At 38.7% G+C, this 17,613-nt stretch overlaps 2 protein-coding genes across 3 annotated transcripts; one reads left to right on the plus strand and one right to left on the minus strand.

The window, feature by feature from the left end:
- Window positions 1-87: 87 nt before the first annotated feature.
- On the minus strand, window positions 88-10,933 carry LOC113670433 (asparagine synthetase domain-containing protein 1). 2 transcript variants are annotated; one of them, XM_089186851.1, is made up of 12 exons: window positions 10,801-10,933; window positions 10,163-10,375; window positions 9,722-9,856; window positions 9,008-9,148; window positions 7,045-8,033; window positions 6,201-6,429; window positions 5,162-5,196; window positions 4,394-4,574; window positions 3,691-3,758; window positions 2,806-2,889; window positions 1,701-1,791; window positions 88-991 (listed from the first exon to the last, which is right to left on the minus strand). In XM_089186851.1, the coding sequence occupies exons 1-12, from the start codon at window positions 10,858-10,860 to the stop codon at window positions 809-811; spliced, it is 2,409 nt and encodes an 802-aa protein (XP_089042977.1). In that variant the 5' UTR covers window positions 10,861-10,933; the 3' UTR covers window positions 88-808. The 2 variants fall into 2 exon arrangements, 1 of the variants encoding a protein (XP_089042977.1); XR_016180924.1 differs by having other exon boundaries at window positions 297-991; window positions 4,264-4,574.
- A 64-nt stretch (window positions 10,934-10,997) lies between these two features.
- On the plus strand, window positions 10,998-17,355 carry LOC113670431 (ATPase ASNA1 homolog). The gene is made up of 9 exons (XM_027186572.2): window positions 10,998-11,132; window positions 11,951-12,098; window positions 12,587-12,644; window positions 13,191-13,281; window positions 13,811-13,961; window positions 15,040-15,147; window positions 15,766-15,910; window positions 16,226-16,278; window positions 16,933-17,355. Exons 1-9 carry the CDS (start codon window positions 11,005-11,007, stop codon window positions 17,050-17,052), a joined length of 1,002 nt encoding a protein of 333 aa, XP_027042373.2. The 5' UTR covers window positions 10,998-11,004; the 3' UTR covers window positions 17,053-17,355.
- The last annotated feature ends 258 nt before the right edge of the window (window positions 17,356-17,613 follow it).

Here is a 17,613-nt window from a genome sequence, read left to right on the forward strand (position 1 = left end):
ATTGAAGAACTTAAGACGAAGATTGATCCGGGTCATCGTCGGACCAGTAATCTAAGTCATTTCAGCAAATGAAGGCACAAAAGCAACTTGGAATCTATTTGTTTTATATAATAAAGAATTAAAAAAAGTTTTAATGATGACGTCATCTATACGTCTGTCCTCCAATAGATCATAAGTGAGAACCAATCAGAATGCGTGCATAACTGAGCTTATTATATAAAATCAAAGAATCAACGATTCTGCAACTTTCTTCCTGCAGATGAACTAATGCTGGCAGTGATAAACTACAGAACCCACTGAATTTGACAAAAAATTTTTATTCTGAACCAGGAAGGTGTTTTTTGTCCATTCTTCCAGTGACGATGTAAGATTCACCTTTATTACTAAATAATCCCATAAAATCTAATTCGACAGGTCCATATTCGAGTTCAATAGGTATATTGTCACTCTCCACCCACGAATGACAGCGTGAACTTGTTCCGGCGAACTGTCTAAGTGACTTGACGAAACGTTGGGAGCCTGGGGAATAACTTGTGATGCACAGGCATCCTATCCAGTAAGAGAACCAATATACTCTAGCCACTTCATGCTTCCATAATCAAAAGAAGCTCCGGTCCCGTGAGACACTTGGTACCTGTGAAAGGCTGAAGCTGTTGTGGGATGCCTGTGTCTCAACTGCTTGCTCGGATACTTTTTAGTTATGATACTAATGCTGTGCCTCTGGACATCGATATTCACAGACGATCCAAGACCAATGTTAAGCCTTACCGATCAAAATATTGTTATTTCGGCTTACTTAACGGGCCATTTAGGACTCAAACCTGGAGCAGGTCTCTGATCCTTTCTCTCCACTGCTCTCCAGCTTGGCAATACGGGAACCAAACTGAATTGCGCGCTTAGGTAACTTTGATGATGACGTCAAGCCAAGTAACCTCGCTGCTTGGCGCAGCAACTGTTTCTCCCCAGTCCCTCTAGGCAAGCCTGGATCTGTCTGAAAATAAAACGTATTGGAGTTTTAAAACGACCGACATGCACGTGAAGACTTACAGTTGCAATGACAAATAAAATACCCCAATTTAATTTCAATCTAAGACTTACGATTGACAAGAAACAAGTTTCACAGTGGAGCTACTTATGGTTTAAAAGACAAAATGACTGACCCACAGACATATGGAGTGACTCACCGATCGACCACTGAACTGAGAGGCAGACAGACAGACAGACAGACCAACTGACCCAACAAGCGACCAATAAAGAGAAGAATGGCCAGCCAACCAGACAGACAGTCAGACAGCACGTACTTTCAGTTTAACTCACAGATTGACCAACAGACAGAACGACTACGGAACCAAACGACCAACTGACCAACACAGACAGACCCACCGATCGACAGAAAGACAGACAGATCGTCCGATACAGATAAACAGACCAACAGTCCAACAGTCAGAAAGAGAGACAGAGAGACCAGCTGAGTAACAATTAGTCAGACAACAACACAAAAGCGAAAGACAAACCAGATACACGGAAGCTTAGCCAACCAAATGACAAAGTGTTATCGTGTCCTGAAAAACCGAGGTGTGAGCAGACTAAAATAACTAAAGACGATAGGAATTTAATAAATTCTTTAAAAAATGTTAATCGAATATTCGTTAGGCATCTTGGAGCAAAGATGCGGTTTCAAAAAGCAGCATTGTATTTACCTTGAGCCACACTGGTAGACTATTCAGAAACGAGACTACATTTTCGTCCAGAAACGGAAACCGCGCTTCTCGACCGTGATCTGAGATACACCTGTAGACCAAATAAAATGTCAGTCAACTTTTTATAACGACTCGAATCCACTATCTACGAGGATGAAAATCCGTCTGTTTACTGCTCCAGTGATCGGGTAGGTTTGTGAATCCCTATTCACTGTCCTTTCCGAGTCATTGTGTTGTGTTCCCTACTTTCCACCCTACTTTCACACCGAGAGCCTGTCTCCCCCACAAGTATAAAAGGTTAGCAGCCAATTGTTGTGCATAAACCGTCAACATGTTGGCCAATAACCTGTGACGGAAAACATTCTATCCCGTGGGGTAACAGTCCTTATCGCTTGATGCTCGTAAACCGAGGTAAGTTCCCTTGGCGCAGTTTTCGAGCGAGTGTCGCAAAAACCAAAACCTAAGAAATCCCAGGGACCAATCATTAGCCAATAGCAACTCAAAGTAAAAACAAGCAACTGCTCGAAGCCAGGTCGTGATTGGCTTCAGTTTTGGATCTGATTGGTTGAGAGAGTAGTGCGAGATTTCTGGACCAATCACAGAGCGAAGTAATGCAAAACTTAAGCAACTCCGCATTACGTCCGACAGTCAAGCGAAAATTGCTCTTAACTTAGGAATGCACTGTGATTTTTCGCTCACTTAAGGCTTTCCTTAAAGTATTTCTTTCACGCATTCACTCCCAGATCAGGTTGGTAATTCTCCTTACTTTGAACCATACAATTCTTATCATGTTAGTGCGGAAAATTTGATATTGGATCAACTAATAATCTAATAATTGACATTTTTTTTAAAATTCTCATCACTTTTCTGCCTGATTTTTTATTCATATTGTCAGGAGAAGCTCTATCTTGATCACTCATGGGAGTTAAAAGGCTAACTCCCAGAAGCGATGATCATTTAACTTATTCTCACAATATCAAACAAAGCGTCCAGAAATTTCTCCTATTGGGGATAAAAACTTCATTTCACCTAGATTCTCAGACGTGGCAAGGTAAGAAGAGAGTCGCAGTCAGGGAAGGAAATTCGCACTGGAAGAGCATCTCACCTGTCATCCCGCCCAAGGTTTCGCTTAGATATTCGCTTTACCTCCATTTCCATCTCATCCATTAAACCTGACCAGCCTTCTACACTGAAATGATATATATAACAATGTTGAAACCGCGCGTAAACATGTGCAAAGTAAATTCAATTTGAGGATGGAAAAAGTCTGAAGTGTGAGAGACACATAGGCTTATTGGTTGAACACAAGGTCGCGTAAGGTCCAGGATCGAATTTTGCCCAGGTTAATACGTTGTGTTCTTAAGACAGACACTACGCCTCTCTCCACCAACGAGTTTAAATGAGTGCAGGTGAACTGTCATGGAAACCTGACAAAATGCTAAGGAGCGGGGGTTGGGTGGGGGTTGTAAGCTGCAGTGGTCTAGCATCTCAAACAGCGGGTGTACCGATAACAATTTATTGGATGAGGTTGAGCACAATATCATGAATTATCAATGCCGAGATCTGAGTTATCTACCAAAGCTGAAGGCTGAAGCCGATGAAACAGACATTAGGATAGATAATTCATGATATCATGCGAAAACCGAAATCAAGAATAGTTCTATAATACATTTTTTTAAAAAATCTAGAAAGGAAGACACTTTTCTCAGAGTTTGCAAAAGTTTGAGAACACTACACGGACGAGGGGCTTAGAAACTAGGCAGACCTTGAACTGGACATGATAACCCAATGTCTGCTTCAGACATTGGGTTATCATGTCAACTTCACACGCTATTGTATACTGGCTGTATACTCTTGACCAATCAGAGTTTTCATTGTAAGCCTGATGTATAATAATACTCCTCGTTGCTCCATGCTACAGAGGCCAGTATAAGCTCTAGCGCTTTGTGGACCACTCGACTCTGGTGCAGTTTTAACCTTAAACCCTCACTTGAAGCGTGTCCTGTGTCTGGCATATCCTCCCAGTTGTTCATCAGCCCCCATACCAACCAACAGAACCTGATAAAATGAGGATAACGATAATTATGAGTCTCATGGTTACTAAGGTCTCATGGAGAAAAAAAAAAAAAAAAAAAAGAAAAACTGTAAGAAAAAAAGACATGAGCGAGCATTTCACCTGCAAAAAAAAGAAAGAAAAGCTCGAATTTTGCATCTCCCGATAACTTTCAGTCATTTCACTTTTTGTTAACAAATGAATAAAACTACAACATAGCAACTGGAATTTCAAAGTTATCGTTCTGAACACTAAACCTACTTGTAAGGAGGGAATGGTTATGGAGGAACAACGCTCTCTAGTGTAGTAAATAACTGAAAAATGCTCTGAAAATTTTAAAGCCGTGTAGCTAGAATTATTTGAGAAATGACTATCTGATAGTCTTCTTTTTCACAAAAGCTTGTACGCCGAGAGGTACAGCAATAATTGCATAAAAACAGGCTGTGTTTGGATTCATTTTCTTAATTTTCAATTTTTTAATTTCAGCGGGAATCGCAACCAAGACAATACCTGGTTGGAGAGCTCTAAATGCAACGATACTTTCGATCTTTCGGAACTTCGCTATCTTTGAAGATCGCTGCTTTGGGATAAACATACACTCCGACTGACACTTCTGGGTCACAGCTAACAACTGTTGTACCTTAGCTTGGCTTGTATACGTCTCATCTTCAACATTTGCCTCACTATCTTGCTTGAGGTTACTATTCCCTGAGGTGGTTCGCAGACGACCAACTCCCCGGGCAGCAAACCACAAAGCACATCCAATACTGTCATCCAATACTGTGTTCAGGGGGGACACCAAATGACTAATATGGCGTGACCTTGGAGAAATTTAAGATGAGAAATCCTATTTTAATGAAGAGAATAAAATCAAGTAACAGCGTGAACAAAGATCCTACCACATGCCCAACTCTTGTCACACATAAACATACAATCCTCAGCAAAGCTGTTGAGACCGTTATGACAAAACGGTCGCAAATGATCACATTTTAGAACCTTGCAACAGCAGCACCTCTACCCCACCCCACCCCATACTGCAATGTTTGAAACAGTTCCGAAAACGTTCATTGATCGGGGGGAGGGGAAGTGGAGAGGGAAGAGATTAAAACGCTCTAAAAGGAATAATTCCTGTAATAGATAGGTCACATATTTCGCACAAGGTTCTGCGCTAATAATAGAAGTGTCCCAATAAATTTGACCACGATTTTAAGATGTGACTTGGTTTGCAAACGATTTCTCAAAAGTATAGTTCGCGGAGCATCTGGGCGACTGGGTCGTCCGAAGAGTAATGCTTCTTTCCTTTCCTACGCGAAAGCGTCAATCAAGCGTTCAATCAAACAAAAGCTTCAGACCATTCTGAACTCACGAGAACTCAACATCTCTCTTTTTAAATTCTACCTCGTCGTACCTCAGTTCTTGCAGTTCTTCAAGGGTCACATCAACCTTTTGCGAGGGAAAAAAATTTGAATTTAAGCCAACAGAATTATTGGTGGAAATTAAATTACGTTAAAACACAAACAAAGAAAATCCAAAAGTCAATCACAAGAAACACCACGTTCAAACAATGAAAACTCAGAGCAAGTACACGAGTCTGCCTTTAAGCGCGGGAAATTTACGCCGCGTGCGACCAATAAGGAAACAAACGCTGGTGACAGACAGTAAGCGCGGGAAAGTTAACACGTGATACGGGCAGAAACTATAAAGCAATGACAAGTTGGTAACTCCAAATGTCGGAAAACTGATACGCCACATGAACAAAAGATCGGAGCAAGTCGTGCGACCGTCGGAAGGACGAATGAGATCCAAATAAGCTGAAAGTTGAGTCCACTGATTGCTGACAGTTTTCCGGACTCACACCAATCTCTCAACCAATTAGATGTAATATCAGAGTGCTTTTCGATTCAGTGTCGTAAAACATAAAACAAATGTAACAACAACGTCCAATGAGAAGAAAAGAAAAAAAACTTGTAAGAGCCAATGAGAACTCAAGTAAAACAACAAAACTGCCTACAGCGCGGGAAAACGCGGGCGACCAAGTCTTAATTGATTCCAGCTTTGCATCTGATTGGTTAGGAGAGTGGCGCGAATTTTTTAGACCAATCACAAAACGAAGTAAAGCGAAACCGATACGATCTCAGATAACTTTCGACACTCAATAGAAAACTGCTGTATGACCAATCGCATTTTAGTCATTCAGTAATTTCCAGCGCTTCGGTCAGTTTGCTTGTTTTGTTTCGAATTCTTATTGGTTCTTTAATTCGTGTTCCTCTTTTAAGTGGACCTTAGCTTACAACACTCAATCTAACGGCGCACTTTCTGTTTGGCTGATTAGGCGAGGTGAGTTCTCGCCAATCGATCAAACCACGAAGTAACACAAGAAAAACTAAACGCAACCTGTTGCGCGTTTTTTGTGTATATTAAATATCCGACAACTTAAAACTCTTCACCTCGATAAAATTCCATTTTCGTGACGGGTTGATAAGGTGCAATTCCTCCAAACCCGATATTCCAGTAAGTCTGTCTGGTACGCTGAAATTTCTGGAGTGTTTCACTTCCGTTGCGTTCTTTTTCGTCTGCTTTCCTTTTCTCGTCTTCTTGTTCGGAGGATGACTGGAATTGACTTTTTGTTCAAATGACACGTTAATGAGGTCTATGGCTTCTTCAACAGGTACATACCTAGAAATGAAATGTGTCCATTAAATACCCAACTAAAGTTACTCGTTACTCAAAGACTATTTTTGTACGATCTTATTCCTTCATTTGTTCGCTTGTTGTTCGTTTGGCTGTTTGACAGTTATATCATGATGGTTCGCTTATTCTTCGTGTCCTTTGTTCGTTGGCTCGTTCGTTCGTTCGTTCATGTTCTAGTTCGTTCGCTCGCTTGTTCATTTGTTTGTTTATAGGTTCACTAGTTTGTTCGTTTTAAATCTGATTTTCTCCTAAGTTTATTCGCTCGTTGTTTTGTTTGTTCGCTTTGGTCGTTTTTTGTTCTTTTGTTCGTTCGTTTGGTCGTTTTTTGTTCGTTCGTTTTTTTGTGCGTTTGTTCATTCTTTCGTTTGTTCGTTCGTTCGTTTATGATTCGTTGGTTCGTTGGTTCGTTGGTTTGCTCGTTTCTTCATTCGTTGGTTGGTTGGTTGGTTGGTTGGTTGGTTGGTTGGTTCGTTCGTGCGTTGGTTCGTTCGTGCGTTTGTTCGTTCGTTTGTTCATATGTTTGGTTGTTCGTTCGTTCGTTCGTTCTCTCTTTAGTTTGTTTGTTTGTTTCTTTGTTTATTCCATTATTTGTCGACTTACTTGTCCGCCAAAGCTGCTATCATCATTGAATCAATTCCACCCGAAAATAATATTCCAACACGAGCATCGTGAACCTCTGAATTTTCCAAACATCTTGCTTCCACCCTTCTTTCAAATGAAGAAACAGAAGCAACTAAATGCCTATCACATGAAGTTCTCGGCAGATTCCACACTCGTTTCCTTACAGCATCACCAAGAACTGCGATAAATTTGTCTCTTGATTCATCGTAACAGGAATCCCACTCATTTCGGGTTCTTAACAAGTTGCTGTGATGACACTCTTCAGCGATTGTCAAAGCCGAAGAGAAGTTTGTACATTCTTCGTTTAAATCAGTTTGTGCATCATCCTTGGAATAATTTTCTAAACACAAGTTTCTCTCGTTTCCCGTACAGCCCAAACCAACCGGATAGCAACTGGAATCGTTGCCACATGGACTCTCCGAAGAATTTTTTCCATAAGAAGAATCTAGCAAAGTTCCATTTGTCGAAGAAACGTTCACCTTCATAGTCCATGTACAATCACGTACACTCTTTTCACGCACAGTCATCTCGTGATCACAATTCACGTTCGAGTATTCAGGTTTAAGAGCAGTTCCTTCAGTTTCATTTCTTGTTTCCACAGTGTCAGGAGGCAAGATGGCTACAGGAAGTTCTTCGTTAAAGTTTTCTAAATAATTTTCTCCTTGTAATGTTCCTTTGCTCTCCTTCATTGGAATGTCTTTCAGTTTCTTTCTCCCCTCATCTTGTACATTCAAACATGAATTAATCTTTCGCCTGTTTTCTTCAATGATTTTTAAGTCTTTTTCAGTTGGCATTTGTTTGTTGAAAGGTGTGACAGGACAATTCAGAAGCCCTTTCCTTTCTATTTCCTCGCCTGGAATAGTCCATTCATATTTATTGATCCTAAAGTACTGTTTCTCGTCTTGTTCGGTCGTCGAACTCACAAAATCCAAACAATACAGGCCGTCGGCTGGAATCTCTTCAAAATGCTATAACAGAAACGTCAGAGGGAAGGGCTAATCACAGGCAGACCAAACTTTGTGCTCGTGGTTAACAGTCGTTGACATGAGACGAACAAAATCTATGAGGGTTATGAATAAAGTTTAGAAACTTGAAATTACACATCTACATTTCATCTCGGTCTGATTGTCTCAATTAAGTTAAATTAAATGTTAATTTGTGGTATTTTTCCGCCCTAGTGGAGCGTTGAAAGCGTCTTTTTACGAAATTACTTTTGGCCGGAAGCCCTTATGAGAGGGAAAGGGAGACAAGTCTTGCAACTTGGTGGCTGCCAGCCGCGACCTCCTCCACTTCAAACTAGAATTAACGCCAAACTACTGAAAATCTCTCCTAACGGTTGACAGTTGTTGATCGATGAGATGCTGCTCTATCTCTTTGCCAAATTTGAGCTTTATCTCTACAACATTTTCCGAGAAAATCGACGCTGAAATCATGAATACAGCATTCTTGATATGATCGGTGCCAAACTAAGCGACCAAAGGATTCGAAGCATGCAGGCTGTGTTGAATTTACCAATCAGCGCTTGGCTAGGTTTTGAATCGCAATGGGCTGTCGTGAGAAGTTGCTGCACTGATTGGTAGACCGAGATGTAATATGGATATGCAATTTTCAAAGCTTTACTCATGACCCTCGTAATATTTTGTTTGTGTCAAGTCAACAATTATTAACCACGAACACATGGTGTGGTCTGCCTGTGGGCTAATACTTGAAAGCAGTCAGTATCTCACACCATCAACTCAGTTGATTAAATTCAGAATAACTTGTAAATAAACAGAGAGAAAGACACTGTGAGGGTATACAAGTCAAGAAGGCTAGTGCAAAAAAAGCCTTATTGTATAGCCTAGCTAATGAATACAAAATTCTAACTTTTGAAATCTGAAAAAAAATTCACTTTGGTTCTACATGTACACTTTACTTTCAAAAAGCAAAGGAAAATGCTCACCAGATCTGTTCCAGCAGCAACAGAGTTTCTCTCAGTCACAGAGGCTATTGCAAGTACATCATCCGGATTTGAAGGAAGGTGCCACAAGAGACTGCGACGTCCAAAATAATCTCTGCCAAACCATAGCTTCTGTTCACTTACCTATACAAAAATGAAACATCTCAGAAATAGAAAAATGAGGTAATTCTGTAAACCAAAGAAGTTCAATCTGATTACCATGGCATGATATCAACTGTTGATTTTTTTAGATCTGATTCAAACTCCTATGTTCCCCACACCCATTTCCAACCACTTCACATTTCCTTACAAATTAGCTGAGCAGCCTACAAAGTCATACATATTTTTGGTGATAGGAAAAAGTGACCCTTTATTGAGAAATTTGACGAACAGAAATGTGTCTGCTCTCTCCTGGTATAAGTTGAGAAAATTTGGTATTTCATTAAGATTGCACCTTCCTTTGGACAGGTCTGTGAATTCTTTTCACCTTTTCAGAGGGTTTATTACCCATCAAAGATCTAAGAATTCTCTGGCTGCTACACAAAATTCTCTTGTTAAATTTCAATGACCTCCGCTAAATTTTTTCATTCAGACATTGTGGATATTCTTTTTCCTATTACCTAATAATGCTATCATCCTACCACGACATTGTTCTAAGCCCTTTCCCCAGATAATAAATTGATCTCCTTGTATATTTCGCAGATCAGAGGCCTGTACCTGCCAGTAAAGAAATGCCCAGGGACCATGAATCTTTGCCAGTGTAGACAAAATGTGCTGAGAAGGAGGAATATCTGATGGATGGTTGGACAACTTTTCCAGCAAAACAAGAGTATCATTTTCATCTTCCTTTACCTAAAAAGGTTATGTTAGGGTTTACTTGTTGACTAAAATAAAATATTCCTTTTTTTTTAATGGAATGACTTCCCAGATTCACAAGCTTGGTGTATTGCAGTACTTCGGGTAAGCCTGATTTTTTTCTTTGTAGTTTGTTATAATCTTCACCATGTACTAAATGAATGCTTCAACATTTTGGCTGTATGAATCCTCAGTACACTTGAAAAGGAATACTGCAGTACAACACTGACATCTCCTATAATAAGTGATTCATTTCATTTTATTTTTCATTTGGAATTTCTAAAATTATGTAAATAACTGTACCTGTAATCCACCAAATATTTCTCCATTCCATAACAAAATATTCCCAGATTCATCCTCTAAAGGTTGAGGAGTCTTTGCTCCTCTCAAATGAAGCACAGTAGCAACAAATTTCAAGCAGATTGTTCCATTATCATTTGTTATGGAACAGTCTGTTTTTCCGGCATGGTCGGGACCTCTTCTTTGGAGATGTGGAAGGATTGAATCTGAAATAGCCTTGAGAAATAATTGTTAAAGAAACTTTGCACCCCTGATCGTTTTGCCACCACTTTCAACGAAACAAAACACAACTCTAGCATTAGAAGTTTAGGGAATCGAGGACCATAAATCTGCCGAAAAAATAATAGAAAATTAGGAGACTCTTTAACTCCCAAGATCTGATCGTGAATTCTCCCCTAGAGCTGCTAGACATTTCCCTGTAAATAAGTAACGAGAATTTGGTGTAAGACCAAGATAAAAAACTTCTGTCTAATAAGATTGAGTATTCTCGTTACCTGTTTGCTTGATGATGTTTAAATTTTATTAGGAGAATTTACATGTTAATCACTGCTGGGAGAACAACATGTGCTCAGAGTTTTCTTGCTTCTCACCAAAAAAAAATATGAAGGAATAGAAAGATCGGATAAAGGATAAAAACCAACCTTATAGCGACTCCTAGAGCTGTGATTATCCACGAAAAGGCAACAGCAAATTCCACACATTGTAATTTTTGCCAAACGTTCACTGTCGCTTCAAGTTATCATTTTGTCCGCCATGTTGAAATAATTGTTCTGTGCCTTTAGTTCACACTGATAGCGGTCTCTCCACCAGTTACCAATCTTTTTCTTGTTAACGCTCATTTCAAGATGGCGTCCGCCAGCATCGTAGAAGAAGCTGAAGTTTTCGAACCGTCGATTCAAAATATCATCGATCAAATGACGCTGCGATGGGTTTTTGTCGGAGGAAAAGGTGGTGTTGGTAAGACAACATGCAGGTACGCAATAAGACTGTTGTTAGATTATTTGTAGAATGATTGGCGTCGATTTTTTGATGTGATAGCTGAAGATTTCAGAAAACCGTGGTACCGCCTTGTGAATACTTGGTTTATGCACGTACTGATTTCAACGGTGATTGGTAATACTACATTAAATGTTCCCGAATTATGCCAAATGTTCACGGTTTTCAAGGTTCGACGGTTGCGAAAGCATACGTACAATTCTGTCTTGCTCAGTATGGTTATCAATCGATCAGTCAAGACCTCTTTTACTGATTATCGTCCCTAATCTTTCTTGAAGTTTGATTTTTTTTCTATTTCTCTATTCTTTGCACTAGTTTGATAGCCATCTAGTTGTGATAAATTTATTAAGCTATCGTATTTATTGTTTTTATCAAAGATGTAAATAAAATAGTAAGGTGTATGATTTCATAGAAAAAGAAGGATTCTGTGAATCGTTTTTCTATATAATATAGAAAAATGTTTGACAGAATCCACCAGAAGTGATAGTTCTCGTGGCTCTCATTACTAGTCATCTTGACAGTGAGTAAGAATTGATAAACTGATCCACGAAAAGTTTCCATGTCAGATTGAACCAATTGAAACGTTTAAAAGGAAAATTACAGAAAATTCTACTTTTAGCCATGCCATTACTACATATAGGTGTATATAAAACAGGAGTTCAGGGTGCAGCGTCAAGGATCAGTAATGTTAATATTGTAATGCAAATAAATCGCAAAAGAAATATGAGCTAAAAATTTAACATCTTTTAAATCTGTGCAAAATGTTCATTATGTTTGTATTTTAATATTGTTTAGTTGTAGCATTGCTCTTCAACTTGCTAAAACAAGAGACACTGTCCTGATTATTTCCACTGATCCTGCTCATAACATATCAGATGCGTTCAACCAGAAATTTAGCAACACTCCAACCAAGGTTCAAGGCTGTGATAACCTCTATGCAATGGTAAGTTAACCCTTTACCTCCCATGAGTGACCAGGACTGTATTTCTCCTTACAATTTTAATACAATATCAAGCAGAAAAGTAATGAGAATAAAGAAGAATATCAAGTAAGGAGATTATCAGTGGATCTAATGCCAAATTCTCCCAACTAAACTCATAAGAATTGTATGGTTGACACTGATGAGAATTACTAATGAGATCTTGGTGGTGAAAGGGTTAAGCATTACACACAAAATTTAATCTCTAGCTTTATAATGTTAACATCATTATGTATATTCTCCATACTGTTCTCTATACATGTACTTTGGTGCCAACAGGGAGAATTTGTTGACCAATCGAGAGCTTTAATTGGTGATCATCTTCTTTATTTGCATGACCTTAATGTGTGATTCACAGATGATATTTTCAATGAGGATTAGATGTTAGTCACCCTAAGAGGTCACAGGGTAAAAACACTTAACCATTGTATGCATGTTTATTATGTCAACAGGAAATAGACCCTAATGTTGGATTTTCTCAGCTTCCTGATGATATTTTAGATGAGCCAGGTGAGTTCCTCTTTGTACTTATACTATCATTTAATTTTATGATATAATATAGTAAACATAGTCGAAATATTTATCATTAGTAAATGTAAATACCACACAGGTAAGATGTGCTTTTTTTACACTTTGATTGGCTGGTTGGAAGTGATTAGCAAGTGCTATTCACTTCTGAGTAGCTGAAGAGACAAAATTTCCCTGTTGACACTCTACTTTCTGACTGTTCTTGGATATTGTAACTGAAAAAAACAGATTTTTTTAGTTTTGTCTGTTATATACTAAAATTATTATTTACCTAAGTGTCAGTGCAAGTGATGGGTATTTACCTTGCCACTTTGTAGCTTGGTAAATATCTGTCACTATTCACCTCAACTTTGGTGAATAATTGATAACTATTATTACTTGTCACATTGTTTTTATCATCATCATCATCATCATCATCATCATCATCATCATCATCATTCCTATCATTATTGTTGTTGTTGTGGCTGAAATTTGCAAAATGTTTTTGTATAATTCAAATTTGTCATTATCATGTGACTTTTTTTATAGACTTGATGTCCATGGGTAAAGGTATGATTAAGGAACTATTAGGAGCTTTTCCTGGAATTGATGAAGCCATGAGTTTTGCTGAGGTTATGAGGTTTGTCATCACCATTATCATTAACATTGCTGTCATCTTCATCGTTTCAATGACAACACAGAAGGGTTTTTCGTAGTAGATATTAATAATTAACCCTTCAACTCCCATGAGTGCCAAGACAGAATTTTCCTTGTAAAGCACACAAGTGATGAGAAAAAAAAATATCGCTCAGGGGATTATTAGTTAATCCAATACCAAATTCTCCAAACTAACATCACAAGAACTGTATGGCAGACAGTAAGGAGAATTACTAATGAGATCTTGGGAGTTAAGGGATTAACCTGTACAAAGTTGGTTACCAAGTACGGTTAGCACTTGAGTTCATGTCTTGGCACCTAAAACCCAAAATTAATGAAAGACAAGTTAATTTATAGTTGACTTGTGATGCAGAAATATCTTATTTGAAAAAAAAAACCCTGGCTGGTCTGAACATTGGCCCTTAAAGGACTCAGTGAATGAGTGATCAGTGATCAAGATAATTATCTGCTATAACTTACTAGTAAAGCTTTTCAACTTTCTCTACACACAGGCTAGTGAACACAATGGATTTTAGTGTAGTGGTATTTGACACAGCTCCAACAGGCCACACCCTCAGACTACTTGCATTTCCATCAATTATTGAAAAATCTCTTGGAAAAATTTTAGCTCTGAAGAACAGTATTGGACCATTTGTCTCTCAGGTAATGTACATTATATTTACCCCCGGAGCAGCTTATTTCTGTAGCTCTGAGGTGGGGCCCAAGGCTATTAGTGACCCTCATCTTTTGTCAAGTGATTAATCATGTAATTGAGACAGCCTTACATGTATATGCCTCCAAATGCTTGGTAAACGTTAACTTATGACTACTTTACTGCAACAGTTTATTTAAAGTTTATTAATTGATGATATGAAGCTGGGAATAACATTTTTGGGAAAATTCATCATGAGTTCTGAAACTAACCCTTTTTCCAGTCATGGTTTTATATCAAGTCAAAATTTCCAAATTTCAAGTTGTCCTAATTCTTAGTGGTGGGAGACATGGTGTGATCTTGTGGTCAGTGAGATAGACTATGGGTGGAGAAGTTTGGGCTCAAGACCTGGCCAGATCATGGTGTTATCTTCTTGGGCAAAATAATTTACTTTCACAGCACCTCTCTTTACCCAGGAGTAAAATGTTTACTAGCATTGTCAGGGAAGCCTGATGAAGTGCTGGGGGGGGGGGGGGGGGAGAGGGGGGGTAATCTTATGATGGACTGGGGCCCCATCCAGGGGGTAGTGATAATACTCCTAAGCTCATTATACAAAGAAAAACGGTATAACTTCTGGCTGGATAGACCACTTGGTCTGAGTGTGGCCTTTTAATTCCCACCTCCTGTCTGCTGATGATTTGTATTATGATACATGTATTGATACATGTATCATAAGGTGTTACCTGGGGATCAGCCATGAATGGCACTGTGAAGTAAGGTTACTTCTCACTTTCGCGGGTGTCTCTCGGGAAAAGATTTGTATGCGTGCTAGTTTCACTAAAATTCTAGCAAACTGTACATCACAAGAAAGCTTAATAAATACAGGTTACAATAAAAATGTAATTTAAGAAAGTTTTCTAAATAACTCAGGTACTTTTGGAGATTTAAATTTTATTTTGGAAATGTCAGGTAAAATGTTTGAATTCGGTCTAGTCAAATAAGAGAAAAAAACGTTTTGTTCGGCCTCTGAAGTTGGGAAGTAACCTTAATTTAATAGGTGGGTTTCCTTTTTTTTTGCTTGTTGTTTAGTTTGGCTCATTGCTGGGTATAAACGATATGAATGCAGATCAAATGACCAAGAAGTTAGAAGACACACTGCCCGTGATACAGCAAGTCAGTCAACAATTTAAAAATCCGGTATGAGAAAAACTTATCTATTATTACCAGTGTAGAGAGTTATTCGAGAGTGTCGTTAAACTAGAAGTAGAGGTATAATAATAATAATAATAATAATAATAATAATAATAATAATAATAATAATAATAATAATAATAATAATAATAATAAGCTTTATTTCAACTGATAAGACTAATCAGCAATCTAATAGATTGGCTGGTATGAACTAGTGATCAGCATGATAAATAGTATCAATCAAAATCAAAGGAGAAACCCTATAAAGAACTAAAGTATGAATTAAAATAACATTAAATATATAGAAAAGCTAATACCTATTTTAAACGATTGGCTGAGAAAAGGGCGCGAGTTTTCTGGACCAATCACGGAGGACGCAAGTAAACCGCGTTACTTTTGACAGTCAATGTACCAACAGGGTAATTTAGTATTATCAACTGAGTTGATAGGGTAAATTGGCCACCGTAGAGTTTCAAGGCTGACGTTTCGAGCGTTGGCCAATTTACGTTCTGAATCAACTGATAATACTGAATTACCCTGTTGTACCCTCCCACCGTAGTAGAAACTTACCCCCTTTATTCAATGTACCAATAACCGATTTTAAATTTAACAACTTTCTTTCAGGATCACACAACATTTGTATGCGTTTGTATAGCAGAGTTTCTGTCCCTCTACGAAACAGAGAGATTAGTTCAAGAGCTCAGCAAGTCAGACATCGACACACACAACATCATCGTCAACCAACTGATTTTCCCGGACAAAGAGAAAGGTGATGTTGTTTTTAAATCATTCGCGCTGATGAAAGCGTACCACTAGTAATTACTTTCCATGTCCCCTCTTTAGCTAAACTGATTAAGAACATTTCTTCTTCGCCCAAGTGAAGTGCGTCCTGTAATTGGCTTTAAACTATTTACGGTGGCCAAGTCACGTTATCAACCCAGTTGATAACACTAAATTACCCTGTTCTTCTCTCCCACCGACGCAGCACCACAGTTTCTTTAGAAAGTTATCCCCTTTATCCGATAGACAAGTTTCGCGCTTCTTGAATGAATCCAACTGAGAATATTTTTTTCTCCTTTCACAGCATGTGCATTATGCCAAGCCAGATACAAAGTACAGAATAAATATCTCGAGCAGGTAAAAACTCGTACTTCGGAAGATAGATTACCTCAAATCTCACGAACCAGTCATTGAAGAGAACGAGCAACCGATTAGGGTAACGACAGGGGACGATAGGTAACGAAGGGTAACCACAGGGGACGATGGGAAACGAAGGGTAACAACTGGAAACGAAGAGATAAACGAAACAGAATTAAGGATCGATTCTGTCAGCGAGAGTTGACGATTTAAAGCACGATTTAACGAACGCGAGAGATCGAATGAAAGAGCGAGAAGGAATGAAGAAAGAACGAGTGAACATACGAGGAGGAACACGTTCAAATGCACGAACGAACAAGCGATTAATGGCCTATGGACGGCCGAACAAACGAACGAGCGAACGATTGACCTAGCGAAAAATGGCCGGTAGACGGGCGAAAAAAAAAACAAACGAACAAACGATCAACCAGACGAGTTGTAGCCGATGGACGGCCGATAGACGGCCGGGCAGACGAACCAACAAAAGATCGGACAGGCGAATAATGGCAAATGGACGGTCGAACATACGAACGAACAAACGATTGATCAAGCAAATTATGGCTGATCGACGACCGAACGAACAAACGAACGAAAAGTGAGATCACTAATATAATGGTAAAGTTAAACTCCTCTCTCTCATTTCCTTTTTTGTAGATTCAAGACTTGTACGAAGACTTTCACGTTGTAACTCTGCCACTCTTGGCTCACGAAGTACGAGGTCGAGAAAAACTTGAACAATTTTCTAGAAATCTGTTAACTCCATACTCCAACTAGAACGTGAAAAGTTGAAATAAGAAGGAACAAAAACATAAACAAAAACAAAACAAAAGTAAAACAAGCAAACAAAACAAGACACATGAAATAAAATTTAACAAGTTTGGATGAAGCAGTTGTTATCACAACAGTTGAACCGAGATGATTTTGTCACTCCATGAAGTCGCACAATTTTCTAGAAATCTGTTAACTCCATACTCCAACTAGAACGTGAAAAGTTGAAATAAGAAGGAACAAAAACAAAACAAAAGTAAAACAAGCAAACAAAACAAGACACATGAAATAAAATTTAACAAGTTTGGATGAAGCAGATGTTATCACAACAGTTGAACTGAGATGATTTTCTGTCACTCTATGAAGTCGCACACGAGGCGCAACTGAGTGTGTCACTGATGGTCTTCCCGCGTTTTGTTGTGTTCTGTGAGGTACTACTGGACAGACCTATAGTAACATGGAATCTGGTTTTTTATAAGACAAAGAAGGAAAATGTTGTTAGTGATGACGTCGTGTATGCGTCTGTGTTAACCCTTTACACCCTAACATCAGTATGCATATTCTCCA

This window comes from Pocillopora damicornis, chromosome 11, assembly GCF_964200805.1.
Source record: "Pocillopora damicornis chromosome 11, jaPocDami1.2, whole genome shotgun sequence".
Lineage (NCBI taxonomy): Eukaryota > Metazoa > Cnidaria > Anthozoa > Scleractinia > Pocilloporidae > Pocillopora > Pocillopora damicornis.

Coding starts and splice junctions, on each gene's coding strand:
- LOC113670433 (XM_089186851.1), bottom strand. CDS start 10,860: ATGTGTGGAATTTGCTGTTGCCTTTTCGTGGATAATCACAGCTCTAGG. Junction 9,149..9,721: donor GGGCATTTCTTTACTGGCAG/GTACAGGCCTCT, acceptor ATTTTTGTATAG/GTAAGTGAACAGAAGCTATG. Junction 5,197..6,200: donor GAAAATGGAATTTTATCGAG/GTGAAGAGTTTT, acceptor CCCTCGCAAAAG/GTTGATGTGACCCTTGAAGA.
- LOC113670431 (XM_027186572.2), top strand. CDS start 11,005: ATGGCGTCCGCCAGCATCGTAGAAGAAGCTGAAGTTTTCGAACCGTCG. Junction 13,962..15,039: donor TTGGACCATTTGTCTCTCAG/GTAATGTACATT, acceptor CTTGTTGTTTAG/TTTGGCTCATTGCTGGGTAT. Junction 15,148..15,765: donor GTCAACAATTTAAAAATCCG/GTATGAGAAAAA, acceptor ACTTTCTTTCAG/GATCACACAACATTTGTATG.